The sequence below is a fragment of the Nyctibius grandis genome, chromosome 1 (assembly GCF_013368605.1).
Source record: "Nyctibius grandis isolate bNycGra1 chromosome 1, bNycGra1.pri, whole genome shotgun sequence".
NCBI classification, from domain to species: Eukaryota; Metazoa; Chordata; class Aves; order Nyctibiiformes; family Nyctibiidae; genus Nyctibius; species Nyctibius grandis.
This window is the reverse complement of record NC_090658.1, coordinates 54165407-54189999: the sequence shown is the minus strand read 5'-3', so window position 1 is coordinate 54189999 and position 24593 is coordinate 54165407. Positions and strand designations below refer to the sequence as shown.

Here is a 24593-nt window from a genome sequence, read left to right as displayed (position 1 = left end):
CTGATTTTTAAGCCATTAACCTCTGAACAGAGAACCTAAAGCATGCAGAGTTCCCCATCATACAGGCCTCAGCTAAGTCAAAGTGAGGAAACTGATGTTTCTGCTGCAACATTTTCAATGTTATTCTCAACATTATAGAGGAAGGTGGGGGTTTTCGTTGTGTTTTGTTTCTTAACTACCACAAGCACCAAAGGTCAATACTGAAACTGAGGTTGGAGATAGCATTGATGATACGAGGACAGGGAAATGTGAACTCTCATTAGAATAAAACAAGCCAACTCTTTCAACTCCTAGATAAGAAAAAGTCCTGTCCGCTCCAACACCTCTGGCAGGACAGGAATAGCAGGAAATGTTTGTGGTTTCAGCTGACCATAAGGCTCGTTTGTGTCATTTCCAGAAGAACCACATGTACATAATGATAACTTCCGATGACCGCAGCAGTAGACCCCATCTAACTCGGAGTGCTCAGCACTTCATGTGTGTACCAGGTGAACTGCAATCCCTCCACAGCGTTAGGAGAGTAGCCCAGAAATTGTCTTATTTAGCAGTACCTGAAATTAAGTACCTACCTCCAAAGAGGGAGCTTTTATGCTGTCACCTCATTTTTGACGATCCACATTTGAATGTTGTAGCTTAATCCATCTGAAGATACTGGATACGTTTTTAAAAGCACTAAGGCATATGGAAAATCAGAGACTTGAAACCTTTTGGATGTATTTATTGTTTAACCCTTTATTCTGAAGACTCTTTGGCTGCCTACGCAAATTGACTATTTACTTCCATACACTACTCATATAAACGTTCAGTTCTTCAGCATTTACCTGTTGTGAGAAAAAAAGCCATTTCTGCTGCTGAGAAGTGAGCACATTCACCAGAAATAGGGTGTTTCTTTTTAAACACCAAGTTCTGTAGGTCCCACAGGTGGTTGGGGGCTAGCTGAAGCCTGGGAATGTCTGCTGATACTCTTCATGCTCTTGAGTCACTCTTCTCTCCCGTAAGAGGACCTCTGGTGTTCAGCAGGAATCCAGCTTTTTCTCAGAGTGGAAGCTTTTTTCCCCTCTCTCTCTGCCATATCCTAAAAGCAGCAAGAACTTAAGTGCTTTAACATCTCCACATCCTTGTCAAATTTGGCCCATGTTTTTTGCATGTTAAAAGCATACCGTGAAAAAGAAGAACTGAGGACAGTGTGGCAGTGCAAACCTTGTTTCTTTAACAGAGCAGGCTAAAAGCAGGAAGAGCTAGAGAAAACCTACTGCAGCCGCAGCACTACCCTAAACGTATCCTATCCTGGTCTAGTACAGTTCTTTGGAAGTCTTCTTATGCCCAGACTGAAGGCAGAAACTTTCTTGACGGGAACAGTGAGCAGCCCTCAGCCCCAGGCCCCCTGACAGACTTCCAAGAGCAGGCTTCCTGTTTACTTCTCCTCTGGGACAGCGCGCCCTGCACTCTTGCTCAGACTCCACAAGGACTCCACAGGCCCCTGCCAAAGCCCCCATGGCTTAGAAATGTTTTGCCAGAACAGTTATGGAAATGCTGGATTCCCAGCTCCATGCTTTGAAGCACACAAAAGTTAGAAAAGAGAGATTCAGCAAAAGGCAGCTTCTTAGCCAAATACACTTAAACTTTAAACAAACCGAAGATGGGATAGATGCTGCTGGAAAGCACATTCCTGTATACAATACCCTCACTGTCCTCACTCAGCTTGGGGCTGGATATTCTAGGCATCTGGCCTGGGCCGCTTAGTCAGAATTTTCTGCCATGGGGTAAACAGCTGCTTTTGTTCCTGTAGTACCAGCCTTCCCATAGAAGCATCTTAATCAGAAGTTCACTTTCTGCACACAAATGCACTAGCCAGGTACAGCTACTGGCCCTCCAGGGCACAACAATTTGCAGTGACTCTTGGCTGCCTTGAATTTTAGCCTTTGTCCTGCAGATCACATTCCAATGAGAAGTATCAAGCTATAAAATCTTATTACATATTACAATCAGACACTACAGCAAATACTACAGGAAAACCGTGATCACAAAAGAAAAATGTTAAACTTATTCATCAAACAGACTGCCTCCGAGCCACCACACATTCTATGGAAGGGAAGAAAAGACAAATACTATTCCCCATGTCTCCCCTTCCCTCCTAACAATGCGAGATCTCTCCTCCTCTGGAGAGAAAGAAGACATACATGTTCTTAAAATATATGCATATTGGCTAACACTGTTTAAATGGTGAGGTCTTGTTTATTAGAGCAAGCCAGACATTTAAGAGCCCGCCAGCTTTCACTAGGACCTGGGCTCTGATAATGTCACCTGCATTCCTCTGGAGATAAAGAGTTATTAACTGGCCTACTTCTGTCACAAAACCTGAAAATTAATCCCATCTAGGCTTTAGCAAACACAATGCAAGTTACAATTTCTGTTTTTCTGCTAATTCTGCTAGTGACTATTTTCTTTTTTCTTACCCACCCAACATAACCTGCCTGACACCATAGCTGGATCCCCCTGCCACTACAGAGCCCAGATGGGCCGAGTATCAAATGAATCTCAGTTCTGAGAGGCATCCTCCAGCAATGCCACAATGCCAAGTCATCTGTGTAAATAAGTGAGCAAGTAAGTGCTATTGATTTAGTATGGTGCAGCACTTCCACTGCCCTTGCAAGCAGCACAGCAGTACTTCAGCACCTTTAACCACTGCAGCACAGGGGTGCCAGCAAATAGAGCTGACGGGACTAACCAACCAGAAACACTTAATTTTAAAGGAAGGAAATGGAGTTTTAAGTATTCATATACAAATGGTATCTGCCCACATTCTGGAAGGAGGGGTGCACAGCACATTTCTGTCTCCCCAGGTCTTCTATCACACTCATTACCAGAGCATCTGAAAGTGATGAAACATAAATGCAACCTCCTTGCAGAAAGGAGGTATGCCCTGCAAATCTCTTTATGGTGCAGAAGGGCAATTCACTTGTTAGTGCATGCTTACATTTCCAAAAAGCTTTAGATAACATTCCTTACTGGAAACTCAAACCATTTCACTAACGTGAAATACTTTATTGAAACAGCCTTTCGGAATCAAGGCTTATTCCGACAGTCACACACTGAGCATTCATAGAATTATAAGACCAAGCTGCCAACAGAAGGCAACTGCTTTTATCCAGTAACTGCACATCCATTTGAAAGAACGTTGGAAATGCTGGAAGAAAACATATTTTAGTTCCCCTCTCTCTTTTCCTCGTCCTTCATCTGTACTTGGACCTCTCTTTGTTTTTTGATTTCTTAGGACTTCTACTTCTGTCTGCTTTTTTATCCCAGTCTCTTACTCGGAAGTCATCTTTGTATTTGTCTCTTTGTTTGCTGTAAGTGTACTCTCTCTCTTGAGATCGGCTGCGACTCCGATGCCTGTCTTTCTTCTCACTCTTCTTCTCCTCTCTACTGCGTTCTCCTTCATGTTTTCGACTAGAATCCTGTTAAAGGAATTGGATAGATATGCAGTTACAGACAAAAAGGGGAAAATATACAAAGACATGAAGCGAACCAGAAAAGAGTCAAGCATGGTTGGTTCCTTAGCTAAGGCTGGTACTACCTGAAATAGATACACATCCATCATGATTTGAAAAAGGTAACACATAAAAAGTCTCCACTGTAACTATATGAAGAAAAGTCTACAGCTCTTGTCAGCATTTATGGAAAAAAGCATGGCTGCCAGGCATGCTGTTGCTTGTACTTCCTAAGGAGCTTTAGCAGAAACTGGTTATACCAGGGATTCAACTCAGATGGATATTATCAAACTCTTCATAAGCATCACACAAGCTTCTAAGCTAGATCTGGATTTTGACTTCTTATCCAAGCAATGGAAGTATTTCGATCATAGGTTTCGGTTCAAGCCCCACAAGCATTCCAGTGCTATGAAGATGCAGAACACTTTTTAAGACCTGCCTGTAATAATCCATACTGGCCTAAATTCTAGGCTTTGGAAAAATAAACTACACCATTACAAAGACCAAAGCTACACACACACACACATACACGCGCGCGCAAACTACTTCAATTCCTTGAGGCTAGAAGTCCACAAGAAAAGGCAACATGGAGAAACCGAACCTTTTAAATGCTCTAGTAAACGGATACCATTTAATGGGATTTTAATAACACCACAATTAAAACACAGATCATTATGAACTATGAAAAACGTGTGCATTAAATTACACGGTATTTCTTTCTTAATTTCAGATACAATTTTCATTTTTCTAAATATGTACTCATGGCAGTAGCATTTACAATTGTATAGCTAAAAACTTATAATGCATGTACAAAAAGCAAACTTTATTTATTTAAAAGAACGGTGAAAAAAACTATGCGAAGCAGAGCTTTTATCCAGAAAGGCAGTGATCAGGATGGTTTCCAGAGCAAAGACCACCTTTAGAATTATGTAGATAATGCTGAAATACTAGAGTTAAAATAAGCAACATAAAACCCTGGCACAACGCATACATCAATAACCACAAATTTGATCTTTATCTACGTAACAAAAAATTACGTGATTCCAGCTGTTTATAAGAGGTTTGTCCCTTCATCTTCTGAACAATGCACAGCCATATTACCCTTGTACCCAAAAGCCTCAGTCTCCATCTGTTTGAACAAGAAGACAGGTTTCAAGGCCCTTCGTGGCAGGGCCTGAGCGAACATCAGAGGACGGACAGACTAGTGGTGGAGTGGAGAAGAACAACACAAAAATATTGGCCAGAAAAACAGATGATGGAAGTTTCTTCTAGCACGAGGAGAAACTGGAGAAAAGCAGAACAGCACTCAGTTAAAAAAATCTACCAAGCCAACGCTGGAGCCAGGCTACCAGCCAGGTCAGGGCAGGGAACAGGTTAGTGAAGACTTGAAAGTGAAGACAAATAGCCTATGTTGAATGCCACAGAAAAGGGAAACTTGCTGAAAGCATTAAAAAAGGTCATATGAGCACAGAGCCAGCTAAGCACCATGACCCCCACAGATGCATTTAGGATATAGGTGTACAGAGCAAACCTGAAAGTGCCACAAAAAGGTCGCCGCAGCAGCTAATATGATGACAGCATAAAGAAAAAAATGGTAGTAATTTGAATTAATAGAATGAATTTCATCTTAGTTCCCCCAAAAAATGAGTTACGTTTCCCCTTAAAAAAGATTTTACCTTTTTAAAGTCTTTGGCACAGAAAAAGGTAAATTTTTAAATACTCTAACCTACTAAAAATAACAGTATTTTGAAATAAAATCTTTTATGCTGTATCCAAGTCAGAAACATGCTGTTTTCCCATTGGAAGATGAAGAAAGAGATTCCCACTTAAACACAGGCTCTCTCTTACTGCTGAAGTTCAGATTTCTCAGTCCAGGATCACAGCCTCTTATCAGTCAATGGGTAAGTGATGATCATCCCAATTCTTAATCCATGTGTATCGGTGAACACACATGAGGAAAGAAATATGAAGAGAGGGAAAGACACTGCTCTGGAAGTTCATGGCTGGTTTTGCCAGAAGTGGTAACTTGCCGAACTGCGCTTGCAGGTAAATCAGCTAGAAATACCACGATCACAAAAGCAGAACAAATACGCCACCTCTACATACATCAAGCACACTAGTTAAAGGCTAAAAGGAGCAAACATACAGAGACAGCCTTTTCAGGAGGCAGATTTTGATCAGCTTGACCCTGACTATAAAAAGTGTCCAGTAAGCAGTAAGAACAGGAAATTAAAAATGGGAAAATCAATATATTTGCCAAAACCATGCACTACCGAAACCTGGAAGTCAGGAAGCCCCTATGTCTCACAAAAATCCATTGGATAGGCTACACTCCTCCACTAATCCAGTTACCTTAATAAATAAATAAATAAATAAAAGTAAATTTAAAAAAATCCAAGGAACCCAAAAACACAGGGAAAACTGGCATAATATAGATCTCAAGCAGAAGCATGACCTGTATTCAAAAAACCTCTATCAAATTCTATTCACAAACCCACATGGTAGTGCAGCCTCCTGCTCCAGACCCACATCCTGTTACCTACTAAAAGCAAACCACAACACCCTACACCTCTTCTACCCTCTGGAATCAAGTCGAACAGCACAAGATTCGAAAATATGTTCTTAAAACATCAATACAAAGGCTGAAGATTCAGGAAATGGGCATCAGACTAAGAAAAGTATGAGTCAAAATATACTAAAGAAAAAGAAAACAGCAAGAGAACAGAAAAACAACTTAACGTCATGGAAACTATTCAGAAAATAAAACCCCTTCAGTCATAGCTGGAGCTGCTAGCACAAACTGCAGTTTCAGTTGCCGGAACTTCCCATTATAAGACCTTGTTCTCAGTTAATTAAAATCTCTGCCACACTAGGGGCTCAGGTGGAAGTTTATGTATGAAGCATGGCTGTTGTGGTCTTTGGCCAATTAATTGTGGAAGGTCTGCTGTTGTTTTCTTTTAAGGTTCTTACCTCAAATACATTCTACTATTTCCAAAATAGGGTTAAGGGAAAATGCTTTGTTTGCCTATACTAAAAATGCTACCATTCTTCAAAAAAGTTTCCATACTGTTATGCTTTGTTCTGGTCTCGATATTCACACTGAACATACTCTGCCTCAAGAACAGGCCTCCTTCCCTTGTTCTTGTACAAATTCCAGAGATTATGCTAAAATTGTAAATCTAAAAAAAAAATTAAAACATTACATTTTGTATATGCTAAACAGGATTTGTCAGCTAAGCTGCCTGCAGATTTCAACTGGAAAGGGCCATGCCCAAGGCACTTACTGAATCGCTAAGTCAGACTGAGTACATACTGCTCAGTATGTACACACTATACAGTACACACTAACAAGAATATTCAAGTACAGACACAGAGAAAGACTCTTCCTGTAAATTAATTTTCACAGCTGCAAGAGAGAACTATGTTGCTTGCCATCAGAGAATAGAAGTAAGCCTCCACCTGTGATTTTGGGCGTAAGAAGGCTAAGCTATTTACACCGAAACGGGTAAAGGTGAGCAAGAGAGGAAGGCAGTGGGAAAGAAGAAGATACCACAGTACAGCAGCAGTAGACTACAGGAACAAACCACAATAGGGGCAGGTGACTAAATCACAAAAAGATATACAGAGACACAGAATCAATTACAAGAATATACTATTTTCCAGAACCTGGAAATAGCACCAGGAATCCCTGTGTCCTCACATTTTTGTGCTATGAAATCCACTGCTAATGTGTCTCGCAGTCCCCTTATAACAATTATAACACACAGAGGTTAACAGTCTATTGCTGCCAGTACTTGTATCACCTGCAGGGGTGGAGACAACTGAGTGACACTCTCTGCTAGTAATGCATGACCAGCCAGTTAGACACACATAATTTCTGAACCATCAAGACTACTTCCACAAATATATCTGTTTCAAAGATGTTAAAGCAACAACGTCAATCGGCCAAAAAGATAGGAGGAAGTCTAAACTAACATTAGTTCAGACTTCTTATATGTAAATGTTCTGTGAGACTTTAATTATCTGAACAGTTCCCTCCCCTCCACCCAAAGGATCCCAACTGAATTAGTATACAGTGACAAAAAGACTTGTACCACGAATGAGTAATAGGGCTTACTGGTGGCACTGAAAAAACTGAACTGCTAGCGTTAATGAAAAAAGTTATTTTTAGCATCACAGCAAGAAGTGATGCAATGGAACAACAGGATCATGTATACTCCCTGTACACAGAACTTAAAGCACTACTCAAAACTCATGCCAGGACAACGGCTTTATTTACTGTGGCTGGAACCTTATCACTTTCTGCAAAATTGCTAGAAGACAGCTTTGTTCTCACTCATAAAGCTTGCATTGTTAAAATATTGGGGGTTTTTTTCCAGCTTATCTGAATTCTCCCTAATGCTCACACTCCAATGGTGGTTAACTCTCCACTTTACCATTGCAGACATTGTTTCCATGAAACATCAACAACTCAGCTATCCCAAGTTCACAGAAACGTGAGAATGCTGACCTGACAGGCTGCAATGGAACTAACGAATGACCAAACTGCTGCCTTGTGATGATCTCCTCTGCAGTCAGAATCTTACAGCACCATATGCTTGCTCAATACAGATGCAAGCAAACCTGCATACAGATTTTACAAAAACGCTTCCAAAACAGTTAAAGAAAAATAAAAACAGATAATGCAAAGAGATTGTGTTTCTGATTCCATATGGGAAAAAGCCAACACATGCTGGTCTGGCAAGAAAATGAGAAATAGTTTGCATTCATGAGATATGATTAACTACTAGTTTATGACTGGGAGTATGTGAACAACAGGTTCAAAGTGCTGAAGGTCTCCTACTTCATGAGAGGCTATGCTGCCTCTTCAGGATGTTTTGGCAAAAAGCCATTCAGACATGCCTAGCTTCAAAAGTCCAGGAAGATTTTGAAAGCCTCTTTCATAATCAGATACTAACATCAGCCTTCTGTACATTTAAAACTGCTGTATTTTACAGGACTTTGCATGCCATGTCCTCCGTTCAATATCAGACTTCTTTTTTCCCGGCTTCTCTCATTAGGAGAACAATAAACGTGTATAAAGTTAATACACAAAGAGGTTAGTACCTTAGATTTTTTGGTCCTTTTGTCATCTTCATCTTCAGAGTGGTGGTGCTTTTTCTTCTTTTGTTTTTTAGCCAAGTGTGACTGACTTGTTTGAGACTCTTCTAAATCGTCATCCAGCACAAGGTCATACTTGGCACTGATGATGTTGGTTAAGGACAGATCTGTTACTTATTATCAATAAATAGCAGAACATAAAAGCTTACGAAGCAAACAAACCCCCATTTATCAGACCAGGGTTTACCAAGACTCACTATTATTTCAGTCAGAAAAGGATCATTCACATTGAAAAAATCATCTGTGCTAAAATGACTGAATTCCATCTTGTCAAACAGTACAGCCAGGTCCCAGTTCTCCTTTCTTTTCTATCTGTGGATATCTGAACAAGCTATGGTCTTCTCTTCTCTCATGCTCACCACATGCAAAGTAGAATTGCAGAGCATGATTTAGTTACTACTATGGTGTCGCTTTGGATGCAGCAGGTTCCCTGTGAAACTACTTAAAACTCTGTTACGCCATATGTCATTCCAGGGCTCTAGACTGGGAACATTATTTACCTGCACACGACACGGAAGTGAAACAGCTCATTCTGATTTGACTAAATTCATCGAAGTCATCAAATGAAAAATGCAAAATGCTGAATTCCATCTCAAGCACCAAAATAGTTATATGAAGCAGCAGCAAAACAACCATTTGGGAAGCTTTAAGAATAAGAAGACTTTTCCAGGCTGTTTTCATCAACTGTACTTAGTGCAAAAAATACCTTTGACCAGAAAAGGATACTCCTGCTTTGGTTTTACCTTCTCTTTCAGAGCAAGTTTTGAAGGTTTGTCACGTTCCTTTTCATACTCTTTGAAATCATCCTTGGAATACCGCCCACCTGTCCACAGAAAAATATGTTCATTTCACTCCAACTTAAAAAAAAAAACAAGATCCACACCTATCACTAAGTTCTGCTTATGAATTTAAGGGCTCTTCATAACCATACAGAGATCCATAGTGGGATACAGTTCCAGAAACAACACTGACATCTTGGCAACAGAGTAGGAGAGAGGAGGACAAGTTGTTATTTTCTGTCCTTCCCTTGCTTGCAGGTCCCATTGAACAACTCATCTCCAGTGGAGACAATGCATGAACAGGATGACAAAGCAGGACTTAGCAACTGCTTTAGTCCCACTCTGATTACAAGTCCTATGTCACACTACTTAAAATGCTGTTACCATGAAATCCCACAGACTATTCTCATTATTAAATGACTTTTTGCTCTAGGCTGCACAAAGGGAAATCTCTGATACAGCTACAGCTTAGGAATTCAAATGGAAAACCATAAAAAAACTGTCATGTCTTGATTTAAAGAGGGGCATGACAGATTTCATTTTCCATCCATTCACTTGAAAGTACCAGCTCACAGATTAATAAACTATTCTACAGCAACCTGCTGCCATCTCACGGTCATGCTTAAAACTGCAATATTAACTGGCTAGGTCAGAAATCGCTGCTGAAGGTGGAAGGACGATACTTCCCCTAGGTCATTTTCTGGGTACCATATAAGCACAACAACATGACAATATAGTTAGCTTTCCAACACTTAGGACAATTTAGACCTAAGTTACCCAGATAAAGAAAAGTTTTCCATGTAGTCAGTTAGTACAGGATGCACTGCAGAGCATGGTACAGATTACAAAGTCATCTCAGTTCTGTGCAGGAAAAGTTCTAGTACTTCAGTGTCCATGACTAGTCCCCAACCTGGAGAAATCGTATGCAAACAATTGAGGGCTGACTGCATTTTTAGGCGAAGACACACAAGTACATCACCACTGCAATGCACAGTCACCTCTCTTCAAGTCCAGTGTTTTCCTCACATCCCCAACAACCAAAAAAACACTGTATCCACCTCTCCCATCATCTTTTTCCTCTCAAAATATCCTCAAACACCTGAAATTGGGTTTTATAACACACAGCCTGCTTATACAATATGCTTGACCTACAGGAGGTAAAGAAGGGAAATCCCTGACCTGAATACTGACTTTTCCCTGTGTACACCCAACTGTCATACAGTGAATAAAGAAAAGAAACTAGAAAGTAACAATGTATTGCCGCACTAATTTGCTAATCACAGAATCACAGAATAGTTAAGGGTTGGAAGGGACCTCTGGAGATCATCTAGTCCAACCCCCTGCCAAAGCAGGTTCACCTAGAGCAGGTTGCACAGGGTTGCATCCAGGCGGGTTTTGAGTATCTCCAGAGAAGGAGACTCCACAGCCTCCCTGGGCAGCCTGTTCTAGTGCTCTGTCACCCTCAAAGTAAAGAAGTTCCTCCTCGTATTCAGATGGAACTTCCCACGTTTCAGCTTGTGCCCATTGCCCCTTGTCCTGTCACTGGGCACTACTGAGAAGAGTCTGGCCCCCTCCTCTTGACACCCACCCCTAAGGTATATGTAAGTGTGGATAAGATCCCCTCTCAATAAGTAATAAGAAAAACCAACACTTTCAAAGCTTGAGAGGAACAAATTATTTACTGGCAAAAATACATCTGATAAAAAGGCAATCCATGGCAATGTAATGTAAATATAACAGTAGAAAACCTTTCTACTCTTCCTCATGGAACAAGCGAAGAGAAAAGCTAGCAACCGTGTTGCTCTATTTATTACGGTATCAGGAAAATTTATATCCCTGAAGATGAGATGATTTAAGCTCATAAAAATTGCTTCTCTTTATATAATACTTACAGTTTAGAAGTCATGGCTTATTAAGTTATGAGGGTCAAAGAATCACAAGTGTACCTACCTTTTCCCTTCCACTTAATCTTTGCAACAGACTGGCTAAAATCCACATGTATCCGTCTGTCATCTATCAGCACATTGTCCATTTTGAAGTACGCTTTCTCACAGTCTTCCTCCTGATATTAATGTTCACAGAAAATTTTTAGTCGTGATTATCTCATAGGAATATTCACTGAAGAGCTCAAACACAAATCCAACTGCTTATGGCATAGGTTTTTTTTCTAAAATTGCCTAAAGCACAGCAATTCTTGCATTGTGCCATTCCAAAAGAAGTAAGTTACGCTTTGTCTGAATATAAGCATTTCAAACTCCGTTTCTTCAGTTCATTTCACTATTTTAAAAATTTGCCAATCCAGACACATGTCTGGCACATGTAATACATTCAGAAACACAAGGGAAAAAAGGACAACAATTAATAAAAGCTCCATTTTAAGTACATAAGTAGGCTAAAGAAAAGTGAGAACACTTTTCCAGTGTTTTCCAGTTTTCCTCACAGATTAGAGAGATTAGTAGATACAAACAAGAAGCTATGCACCATCAAGAGAACTTTTACTATCAATCTCACAGTAAGAGCAGCATATTGATAAAGCAAGTATCATTTACAAGCCCAATACAGGACACTATTGTACACATCGATCTACTTTCTTTCATATGCTTTCCTCTCTTTATGCAACATGCCTCCTTTTTCTCCTAGCATTCCCTTCTTTAACTCTTCAAAGAACTAATGTGTCCTGGGAAAAAGAAAAAAGGGACCTGCTCCCCTCCCACTGGTTTCAAGACAACCTAAGAAGAACATATCTGTATTGCTTGGTTGAACAGAGAAAGACTTAAATGTTTGCCTCATTTAAGACCTACAACTTCTATAAATAAGTCAGTAAGAGAAAATATTAGCTACCCCACACTTGAAGATTTCATTGTTTTTCCTTAATGGAAGTATACTGAAAATGAACTTTTATAAGCAGAATCTACATACAGCATACCTACAAAACATACCTTTTCAAACTCAATGAAAGCATAACAAAGAGATTCACCAGTCTTCCAGTCTCGAATCACTTCACAGCTGAAAAATTGATACGAAATTAAATGTCAATGCTCTTGAACCAAAAAACATAGGATAGGCAAGCACTGCTTAAAAGGCAGAGTAACAGTAAAAAAAAAAAAAAAACCACACCAAAAAAACCCAAACACAAACACAAAAAACAAACCCTTGAAAGTACTGTAACACTTGATTCTGAGATCCCTACTGATGTGGAGGTGTCTGCACAGAAAAAAATACATGTGACATTACTTGATAATTATTACACTTAACTCACAAGTGGTTAACATGAAGTGTAGATCTAGGGATGAATTTCTGATTAATGAAACAAAATCTACTTTCCAACATTACTGTTTGTTACTGATTCTTTGCCTTTCACTAATACAAGACAAGAAATTTCATATTCTGTTTTCTCAGTAATTTTAAGGAAAGTTTAAACAAACACCATGTGACAAACTTTCTCTTCTTAGCAAGCACCTCTTTAGCAGTCATCTTCTTATCAGGCAGTCCACTGGGCAAATATAAGAAGCCTGAAGTACTGAATCAGTAGACGCAAAATGGGAACAATACAGTATTGCATCAGTATTACCAAACTCTTGTATATGACATGAGAATTCTGATTACAGGATGTTGAAGGAGGTAAGACAGGCAACAAAGGCAGGAAATGTAGTATTAAGGTGAGACTTAATAAGGTGAGGCCTCCCCCATGTGTACTGACGAAGTGACAAATCAGGATTAGGATACACAATCCAAAAGATGATCCAATACCAAAAAAAAAAAAAAAAAAAGAAAAAAAAAGAAAAAAAGGAGAAGACAAGGCTATTCAGACAAACTATATGAATTCTTTGCAGCAGCCATCAGCAAAGAAGGAGGTAGGACAGCCTTGTGCCAGAACCCTCCTTTGTGGATTATTCAGAGAATCTATCTGAAAGTGGAAGGACTGCAGAAGAAGTACTGAACAAACTGATAAGAGGGGAAAAAAAAAGTATAAGAAATCCCCAGGACACACAGAAATCATGCTGAAGTTGTAAGAGTGGCAAACACAATGCCAGTTTCACTCACACACAGAGTCTAGTGAAGGATCTGGGAGTCTGCAGGCCTGTATGCCAGTACTGCATCAACCAGCAGAAACTCAACCCAGAACAGAGTTAGCCTGCATCTGAATAAACAGGACCTACTCAGGCACATCTGAATAAACCTCAGTGAAGTTCTCTGAAAGAGTCAATATGCTTATGTGTCATGATGATCTATTTGATGCAGTCTTTTGAAATCCCTCTGGAAATTCTAATAAACTCCTGCACCAAAGGCTTTTGGGGAAACTAAGCAGCAATGGCATGAGAAATATCTTCACCTTGATAAACATGTGAAAGACCAGGTAAGAGTAAACAGTCACTTCTCACTGAGAAAGTAAAGAGGTCACCAGTGGAGTTCGCTGATGATACTGAATTGTTAAAGGTGGCAAAAATAAAGACCGAAAAAATTGCAGAAAGTTCTTAGGAGACCAACTGAACAATAAAATAGCAAATTATGTTCAATGTAGATAAATGCAACAAGATGAGCCGGGGGGGGCAAATCCTAATTGTGCACTGTAAAAAAAAAAAATATCTTTAGCATTAACTAGAAAAGGAGTTGAGAGCAAAGCAAAGAATACCACTGTGCCACTGTAAATCTGTACTTTAATACCGTGTGCAGTTCTGGTCTTCTCATCTTGAGGTGAAAACAAAAGAACAGAAAAAGGTTGAGAAAAGGGAAGCAAGGTAAGGAAAATTCCTCTACAAAGCATGAGTATGTAGGCTAGTACTCCTAGCAAGAAAAAAGATGACTGGGGTACAGGATAGAGAAATGTAGGAAAGCAGGCTTCATTGCCCATCATGTCTTTTGATACCAGTACTAGGAGGAATCAACTGAAACTACTAGGAGTCAAGTTCAGAACTGCAAAATGCAGCAGGCATGAGGAACACCTTAACAAGGAGTCCATCCGGATGCCAGAAATGTTTGTCGCTTTGTCCCAAAACCATACATATTCCCATGGAAAACAGAAACCCAGAGACTGTACCTAGCTCATGTAGCATCTGAGATAAAAACTGCTGAAAGGAAGGAGAGGACAGGGGACTGGGGAGAGTATCACATGCTTTCCTTGTTCCTACACTTCCCTAGGCTTTCACTTAAACCACTGCTGGGACAGGATACTCATCTAGCAAGATCTGACTTTGTACCACCGTTGTTGTGGTCTCTATACAGATACATGCAGGCACAGGATAAACCTCCAGAGACACTAGAATACTGCTTAACAGTCAAACCTAAATAGACTGGTGGGAATCAAGTTCAGTTTCAACAAAGAAGGTTTTCTTTTTCATTTTACAATAATTACCTTTTAACGGGACCAAATCGTGAAAATATTATCTCTAGGTCTTCATCTGTGGTCACCGGATTCAGTTTACAAACAAACAGCACATTTTCTGGCGGCTTGACCTCTGCATCTGGTAAGTCTCCCACCTGTGACATACAGAAAAAGATTTTCGACCATTCTGCCTAAAGTTCTCCCCATTTTACTGCCACAAGCACACTGGCAACACATCTTTTGGATGATCTCAGACACATTCCTATCACAGAATCAAAAACTAATAAAATTTTTTCCTATTCAATGTCACAAATAAAGTGTTTTTCATAGCACCTAAAAATTATCTATTTGCAATTCCACCACTGGGACTTCATGAAAGTCACAAATACTTTCTACTTTGCTTTCCCTGTTCATAATATAACAAATACACAGATCTAAAAGGTGAAAGTGTACCTTTAGAGCCATTCTTATAAAAAGGGACCAGATCCATTCCTTAGTCTCTGTCTGTACCCAAGATAAACTCGCCTTTCCTTGAAATCTGGCAACAGCTAGGATAAGCTTAAATTTAAGATAGCTTGATAAGGATGAGAAGTTACAATTACACAACTTTGTTCAGATAGACAGAAGGGAGAAAGCACTCATGCTCACTAAGAAGTAAGACTTGCTTACAGTACACACAGCGTTGATGCTTGCAACCGTTGATCAAAATTCCCATCCTCGAACTAGCAAATTAAGTTACAGAGGAAAATGCAAACACACATGCCACCTCCTGTTGAATTGTAGCACTTTTTAAAACCTGAACAAAAGACTAGTGATATTTAAACAATTTAAGTCCATCTTTTACTTAATACGCTAATAAAAAGGTAACGCACACCAGTTTGATAGCAGAAAGAATCACAGAATCACAGAATGTTAGGGATTGGAAGGGACCTCAAAAGATCATCTAGTCCAATCCCCCTGCCAAAGCAGGATTGCCTAGACCATATCACACAGGAACGCGTCCAGGCGGGTTTTGAATGTCTCCAGAGAAGGAGACTCCACAACCTCTCTGGGCAGCCTGTTCCAGTGTTCGGTCACCCTCACTGTAAAGAAGTTTTTCCTCATATTTATGTGGAACCTCCTGTGTTCCAGCTTGCACCCATTGCCCCTTGTCCTGTCAAGGGATGTCACTGAGAAGAGCCTGGCTCCATCCTCATGACACTTGCCCTTTACATATTTATAAACATTAATGAGGTCACCCCTCAGTCTCCTCTTCTCTAAGCTAAAGAAGCAGATTCCACAAAAGAGAACACAAAAGTTTAAGCACATGACGCTCTCAGAGGAGTTTACTGTTTCGACAAAAGAACAATGGAATTAATAGTTGGGCTTTTTCAAATCAGTGAAACTAGCACTACACTTACCTTTTCATCTCTTCAGATATATAATGTAGCTCCCTACTGCATACTACCCAGCAATACTCACTGAAAATTACTTCATTGGCTCACATACCCCACTTGCCTTTTTTAGCTGACCGTAACTTTATCTGGAAAACAAGTCATTAGCCCCACTACTGCAGCTGCAAAACAAGAGCCCACACGTGCAGATCTTCTGCAACACTGTGGCCACATCTGAACTGACCTTGGTATTAGTCTCTGCTGCAAACTATTCACCATAAATTTGAATTTGGTAGTTGTAAAGAAGTGTGTTGGATTCACCCATCCTTCAAGTGTGTGTGGGTGTTCTGGTTTGTTTTTTTTTTTTAGAAAAAAAACTTCAAAGCCTATTCACAATTTTTGTTACTATATGGAGTTTACAACTGCCAACAGTTACCAAACATCATATTTGAGAAGAAAGAACACAAAGTTAACCAATGTTAAATTCAACTAACCCCATAGAAGGAAGACGGCCATTACATATACGAATACAGAAATCTCAATGCCACTACCTGTACTGGGAAGAGACTGTCTCAAATTAGCTCAGCTCCCTCCCACACATGCTAAACCTTTTCCAGGATTAAAGACACTCAGCATCATATTATGTATGTTATGTTTTTTAATTGGATGCGTTTCTAGCAAGTTTTTATAAAGCCTCCACTGGTCCACTTTTAATCCTGGCTTTGAAAATGAAATATTACCAGTTTTATCAGAAAACCACCTCCAGTGCTCATGCTCAATCCTTTTCATTGTACCACAGACATTTAACTGCACAGATTCTGAGCCATGACAACATCATCAGACAAGCAATTTCAAGACAAATAGTACACATCCACCTATACTTAATATAACATGCACACACACAGGAATAACATCTAAAACGTAAATACAGAAAGATGTTCACCATTTCCAGAAGAATGGCACGAGTTTTTGCTTCTTTTTCTGCCTGAATTTCTTCTATTTCTTCTGCAGACAGTCCTTTCAAGTCATCAATTTCTTCATCTGCTCCTATTCTGCCACTCTGAAAATTAAGGAAAAAGTTATTTATTACCAAGCCAAGGCCAAAAATTCTTTCCCAGTTTCCAAGTATTATTTGGATGACCTCAACCCTCACCCTTCAAGACATGAAAAATGCTTAAGCACTGCACCTCTGCAGAACTGGGCTTTCATTCTGTTCTTCACTTAAAAAAAGAGAGGAGGTGCTATCCTCATGTGTTTCAGGCACTATGAACTACGTAGGAACTTTCAGACCCAATTTGAACCTTATTTATTCTTTTATACTCCCATCTCATACTCAACATCTCACCACAAGTGTCAACTCACTTCTAATTCTAGATAGCTCCTACCAGAAATGAAGATAAGGAACACCGCAAGTATCTGTGGTGTCTAATAAGACTCAAACATTAAACATAGTATATCACAAAATGAATTTTATTTTTTACACATCTACATCTAGGCAGGATTTGACATTTGATTTTTTCCTCCTCATCAGAATCTCTAGTATGCTGCCCTTCTTACAAACATTTCTACACCAAAAGGTGTATCTTCAGACAGGCTATGGGGGAAGAAAACTAAGTATAAGCTTTCAAATCTCTACACAGGTGGCAGTGAGCTATTAAACTCCTTATACCATTTAACATATCTGAAGGTACATCAGTGGGTAACCACAGTGCAGATGTACTATGAAAGCCTAATTCCAATCCTGTAATTATATCTATTAAGCTTAAAAATAAACAATATTCTCTCTAGTAAATTTATTCACTGCTTGAAACAACTGTTTCCATACAAGGAGATAATCTCACATAGCAGCTTCCATAACTGCATGCTATGAGTGTTATGAATAATTACAATTATATTTTTAGCAGGTTCCTTCTGTTTGAACAAATACACAACAGTATGCATGCTTGCAGATGTAACTCAAAGAATGACCAAGATTACTTCCACTGAGACACAGACTATTTCACATTTAAAAGCAAAACAGCAGTAAGCACTTTAATATTAAATAAATGTTATATTTTGTCTTCTACCAGAGTATACAAAAAAACAGTAATGCCACAGGTGAATATTCTGAATGTTCTGCTTAACTGCACTGTAATTAGAAATCAAAAATATGGCTTTCCAACCTAACTCCACCATAGTCAAAAGGGCGAGCACTCAAGTCACCCTTTTATCCTTTTCTTGAAATATTAAGCAGCCGCATTTGATTAAACACGGCAATAGCCCCAAATAACAGAGAAGCATTTGACGTATCTGAACTCAAGCTGGCGTAGTAGAAGGGCATCTCTTATCCTCCTATGCTAAAAATGCCTAGTTCTTTTAGGATACTGATTTGACAGACAAAGTCTTAAAGACAGAATTATTATTTTGATCAAGTCGGTGCTGCCCAATGATCAGGATACATTTATTTAATTATTTCTTCCAACTTTTCCCCAAGAAGCTAATCATAAACACTCACATCTAGCTGTTCCTTAGTAGGTTCTGGTGAGCGATCAGGAATAGACAAGCCAGGTGGATCTTCAAATGGATCATCTAAAATTACTGTATGATTTATCCTTATAGAAAACAAAATCAAGACATCAAACAAAATCAAGCATCAGTCACATGCAAATAAAACTCTCTTTACCCAAGTAACAGGAAACCAGCCTTGCAGATTCTCAGTTACATCCCAAACAGCCAAACATACTGTATGTGTGTAAATACTAGTACTGATGCTTTTGCAAAGGCAACATAGTTGCACACTTCTTATATGCTTGTTTATTTTAGTACCTGCTTATTTTACCAATAATACTGGAATAAAAGAGTATTTAAGATACCATGTACAGGTCACCTGACATTGCTATATTAATCTAGTTTCAAAAAGGATAAATTTGTTTAATTATAATGTATTCCTCAAAAAGGGAAGTTAAAAGCAGTCACACCTGATATCTTGATACGGGATAAAATCCTTGTCTACAAAGGTTTCATTAATTGTCTTCAATACATCCATGCCTTCTGTCACTTCTCCAAATACTGTATGCACACCATCAAGGTAATCCAAGTTTTCCCCTGTAGTAATAAGAAACTACAAAAGAAGATACAAAACCAGTAACAGTAAACAGAAAAATTCAGGGCTTGAGTTTTACCTTAGGAGAGGTACAACTCTCACTGAAGTCAGTGGGGGGAAAAAAAACAACTCTTCCTGACTTCTAAGGGAGAGGATTAATATTCTTCCATCAGGTCTGAGAACATGGTGAGACAACCTACAGCTCACAGCCACTGCCTGAGGAACAGAGGCTCTCTCAAAAAGCCTCCCTCCGCATGAGCTCGCAGCTCTGGCTCACTGGACCGTTCTGTGAATTGATTTGATTCAGTAATCTGGCAGAAAAACAGACCAGCAGAGGAAGAGCAGATAGTTATCTGCCAGGTAGGTTTGTTGAGCAAGATCAGCAAAGGATGTGACAGGCATCACAGCTGACAGAAGGGAGAAGACAGAAAGAGCAAGGCTACCCCTCTGGGTAGCAGTGAGCTGAGCTCCAATCACCTGTTCATCCACCTGCATTCAGCAGGTGCACTTTCACAATTTTGGCAAAAGCTTCCATACTTCTACCTTCACCCGCTTCTATCTAGACATTTGTCCTGCCTTCCCTTGTATCATGAACCCTTCTCTCCCAAAAAACAGGATGTCGTAGCATTGAGAGGAGAACTAGAACACAATAGCATTGACTTAGATCAGCTTGAATTGGCACTGAAATGTACCCTAACACAAATCAGGTGTTTCACTTTAGGGCAAAACTGAAGCTATGAAAATTGATAGCAACTGAACACTTGGTAACAAATTAAAGATGGAGGACACTCGGTAATGAACGAAGGAGGAAGAAGGCAGCTATGCACAGATAACAGAACACAACCATTACATCCATGCTTTACAACCTGACTGGTAACATCTCACTCCTTGTTCTCTGCAACACAGTTAAGGCTCGTTAGTATTTGGTATAGGTTATGCTAAGCTACATTGTACTTGTAAGCCAACTCCACATTAATTCCTTACTGGAATTTTTCTTTCCCAAGGAAGAAGCTGCAATAATGTTCCTGGGAACTGCATTAATTCCCATATGCCTGTGTATATGCTAGCAGGCTGCATTCTTAAATGTAAATATAAATGTAATCTCTTCTTTCTAAACCCCCCACCCAAACAAACAATTTTATACATACAATGCAGGGAAGCAGCAAAATTAACTCCATATATTACAAGCTCTAGCTGGAATAAAATCATAGTTTTTTTAAATTGCTCTTCCATTATTAGAAAACCCTTCTTTTTAAAATTAAAACATATGGATATTACAAGTGAGGCATTTTAATACATAAAAGTGACAATGATCTAAAATAATAATTTAGAAATAATATCATTCTATGAGATTAGAGCTTTAAATACACATACAGCAAAAACTTTCTGCATATGAACAGTGAACAGCAAAGGGAACACCACCACATCGAGAAAATGTTTTATAACAGCACTGGGATAAACTGTAAATTTACATTGTACTATTAATGCACACTTTTATGTAACCATACAGAGGAAACTGTGGTATGATTCCAGTTTCCAAACTAACATGAAGTTACAAACAGAAAGTTTTAATATTATTTCAAAAACCAATTTCCTTACTGTTCACTTCCATTTAACTACAGGATTTTTTCCTGCCCATTCTATAAATTAGCAAAATAACATCAAGGTATTAAAAGAAATGAATAAACAAAAGAAAAAAATAGAGGACTGAATTCTAACAAATAAAATTTATAAAATTAATCTAGGACAGGATTTGAATCTGAGCATTTTAATCTCTTTCTTGTCTGTAATCAAATACCCACTGGCACCTGCGACACTATGCAAAATACTTACCTTACCTATGGCTGGTTTTTTACATGCCTTTTGACCACATTACGAGAAGATGCTAGTGAGATGATGCTGTCATTGTTATGCCTCTTTTGTAAATTCAAGGAATTTTCATTTTAGTAACTTAGATGTGTACCAAGGCTTTCCAACACTGTATGCTGACCTGTGATCCATGCTGATCGTTGCCATTGTTCACCATTGATACGGTTCCCTTTTTCTTGTGCTTAATTCTTGGTACTTTTTCTGCCTCAAAAAATCTAGCTTGATCACCGTACAGTTGACTGAAAATATATACAACAAATATGTTACAAGGCAAAGGAATTTAAAAAAGTGAGATAAACAAATGCTGTGAAACAGTAAATAAAACACTTTAAAAATTTTTACATTGATATTCAAATAAACCCAGAATTTACACTGCAACCATACACATTTTTATGGACTTACATAATTCACTTTGTATTACAAGGAACAACAGATTTTTCTCTGAGGCATTCTACAGCGGCTTTTTTTGAGGGGGTGGAGGGGTGTACTTATATGTTTTTAAATACAGTATATAACATTTTTCTAAGGCATTAAGCGAATACGTATTTTGATAAGAAGGCTCCGTAAAAATACGTTAATCCACACTGTAAAAACTTAGTAATTTATATCACAAATTTCTCTTCCAAAATAAGTGGAAAGCCACTAAATCTATGTGTAAACTTAGTTCATCACATAGACAGTACTCCATACAGTAATTTCAGATACACAGGATACGGCAAACTGTTAAATTCTTTTTCATTTTTAAGTCTAACCCTGATATTACGCATTTTATCTCCCTCCATAACTGACAAGAGGCATGGTCAACACACACATTTGCCCAAATTTAAAGACAGTGTTCTGTTTGAACTCATTTTGCTAAGCTGTAAGACTCTATGAAGAGAGGATTCAAATTAAACTTTGTCTGCATCAGTTTCCTGGGTAGCAAGAACAGAAACTCCAATTTTGTGGACTTCAGCAGTAATGAACAGGTAGAAAAGACATACTGCCATTCTACATGCTAGCAGTAGAACAGAATCTGCCACCCTCTCATCACACTATGCCACGGTATTTTGCCATACCAAAGCGCCTCAGAAGACCAATCCTTACAAAAGAGCAGAATGTCAAAATAAACTTGATCTACCCATTTGCAGAGACAGCTCAAGTCTGCCAAGTTCACCTACCTAGACTTCCATCTCCTTAGCACAATTATACTGCTTCCACGATCACCAGAGTGGTGATCCATGTATCCAGGTTTTCAAGGTTTTGTATTTAAGAGGCTCTGACAGACCAGACTTACAGAAGTCAATATTGGTGTAGCAACACTGTCTCTGTTCAAGCTGAGCTATTTACCTCTGTATGCTGTGCTTCCCAGCACTCCGGGCTTAGTTCTGCTCTGCAACTTTAATTCTTTTAACAACAGTTTCAAAGGAATCATATAGAACATATGCACTTTGCTAACCTCCATCCTAGCTGTCAGAATGATTTACTCAACTTTCATATGCATGACCACTGAAAACATCTTAAACAAAGAAGTTATTTCCTTATACACATTCAACATGACTAAAATGAACTCAAGTAAATTTTTAGAGCAACAGGATTGCTTTCTCACACACAGCAGAAATCAAGTACAGCCTCTGTATTCCCTTCGCACTCAATAAATACATTTTGTTACATAAATGAAAGTAGTAAAAAACTGCTAATGATTTTGCCTTCTACAGAGCACTTAGTTATGATACTTTTCTTACAAAACCAAACCAATAGTTATTTCCTAACTTTTAAATAAACAGAAATTTATGTACAACTTGTTAGTTGCAACTTTGCTTCTAAGGTGAGAGAAAGAATATTGCCTAGAAAAAAAATCTGAATGGCCAAAGATAGCGTAGGAATTAAAAAGGTATTTAGGTATGACAACCAAAGCAGCTTATGCATCAACATTTTTACTTCCCATCAGTAATTCCACCCCAAGAGAGCTAAAGACAATCTAATCGGATCCCCTATTCCCCTATACAACTTCTCTGTCAATTAAGTAACACAAAAGTTTTACTTACCAAAATATGGATTCCCCTCCGCGGCCAGTTCCCATAGGGTCACCAGTCTGTATAATAAAATCCCTCTGTCACAAAGCAGAATACACAAGATATTGCTTTCATGTTTGTGAATTTAAACCAAAAAAAAAATAAGGAACTGAGAATACTCACCTGGACATTATGAATAAGACAATAGTTGTAGTACTTGACTTTGCAGAGCTTCAGAAAATTCAGACAAGCTGTAAGAAATTATACCAACATTTACTAACAAAACCCCCAGATATGATAAGTATAGATAGAATAGATATCCAGCTCAATGTCTAGAAAAGTGTTTTTGGAGGAGACTGTTAAGACTTATCAGCGTACCACCTATAAACGCTGTGAGAAATGCTCTAAGGAGAGGTAACACTTCCTCCCTCCCTAAAGCCTACCCCTAGTGATTCGGAGAACCCTAAATACAGCTACTTGTACGAAAACACGCAGGTTTTTTCTCCCCAGTTTCTTTCCAAACACCTACGAAAGATCACAGTTGTCTTTCAATTTAGAATATATTGCGTTTTCTCTATTTTTGTTAATAAATATGCATTACATGTGTAATAAACCCATAATAAAAAAAAAAAACAAACTTCCCAACAGCACTCGCTGCTTGTAAGCATTTCAAACCCACACATACAAGCAGCCCACGGGACTGCTGACAGCCACGGGAACCCTGGCACACATCTGGAGCGATTCCCAGGACTGAGGTCCGACGTGACAGGCCAAAGCACAGGGCGGGAGAAGGTGCACTGCTGACTGCACCCCTGCTGGACGCCTGGCTCCTCGGGAGGCCGTGCCAGCAGCGAAACTTCAAGCTGCGACAGCCCCAGCCCACGGCCCGCTTCGCTACCAGGGCTGCGGGCGGGGGGGAGCGGCGGGGCGGCCCAACGGCCCCGCCTCCTTCCCCGAACGGCCTTCGGAAACCTCGGGGACCCTCGCAGCTCCCAGAGCCCCGGGAGCCGCAAGGGAGCGACACACGCGTCCTCCCCCAGCGCCACAGCGGCGGCCCCCAGCAGGGCCGGGCGGCGGAGCACCGGCACTTCCTGACGGGCCAGCCGCCATCCGGGCGCGGAGAGCGGCGGCAGGCGCTGCCTACAGCCCGCCCGCTGCTTTATTCGGGGCTTCCACCTGCCCGCGCAAGGGGCAAAACCGCGCCCGTCCCTGGCCGCGGCCACCTCAGCTCCCCCGACTCCGGCCCGCCGCGCTCCTACCGCGGGGCCGCTCCTCCGTGTACAGGTCGATCACCAGGTCTCCCAGCGTGGTCTCCACCAACACGGCCATGGCCGCCACCCGCCTCCGCACGGCGGCGCGGGCCGCCCTCGCTGGGCCGCCCTCTGCCGGAGCGGAGGAGGAGGAGCTGGCGCCGAGGCACCGCGGCCGTGCTGCCCCGCCGCAGGCTGCGGGGAGGTGCCCCGGACAGGCCCCCGCTGCAAATGCCTCCCCGCCTCGGGGCTGGATGGCGCCGTAAGCGCGT

At 40.0% G+C, this 24593-nt stretch overlaps 1 protein-coding gene across 2 annotated transcripts; it reads right to left on the bottom strand.

Moving 5' to 3' along the window:
- Window positions 1–3024: 3024 nt before the first annotated feature.
- On the bottom strand, window positions 3025–24432 carry PPIL4 (peptidylprolyl isomerase like 4). Of its 2 annotated transcripts, none has more exons than XM_068413903.1 (13): window positions 24331–24432; window positions 23255–23322; window positions 23105–23169; window positions 21199–21316; window positions 19084–19226; window positions 18621–18717; window positions 17070–17186; window positions 14784–14908; window positions 12370–12436; window positions 11381–11492; window positions 9378–9474; window positions 8598–8733; window positions 3025–3458 (listed from the first exon to the last, which is right to left on the bottom strand). In XM_068413903.1, the coding sequence occupies exons 1-13, from the start codon at window positions 24398–24400 to the stop codon at window positions 3234–3236; spliced, it is 1440 nt and encodes a 479-aa protein (XP_068270004.1). In that variant the 5' UTR covers window positions 24401–24432; the 3' UTR covers window positions 3025–3233. The 2 variants fall into 2 exon arrangements, with proteins under 2 accessions (XP_068270004.1, XP_068270012.1); XM_068413911.1 differs by having other exon boundaries at window positions 23105–23151.
- Between the last annotated feature and the right edge of the window lie 161 nt (window positions 24433–24593).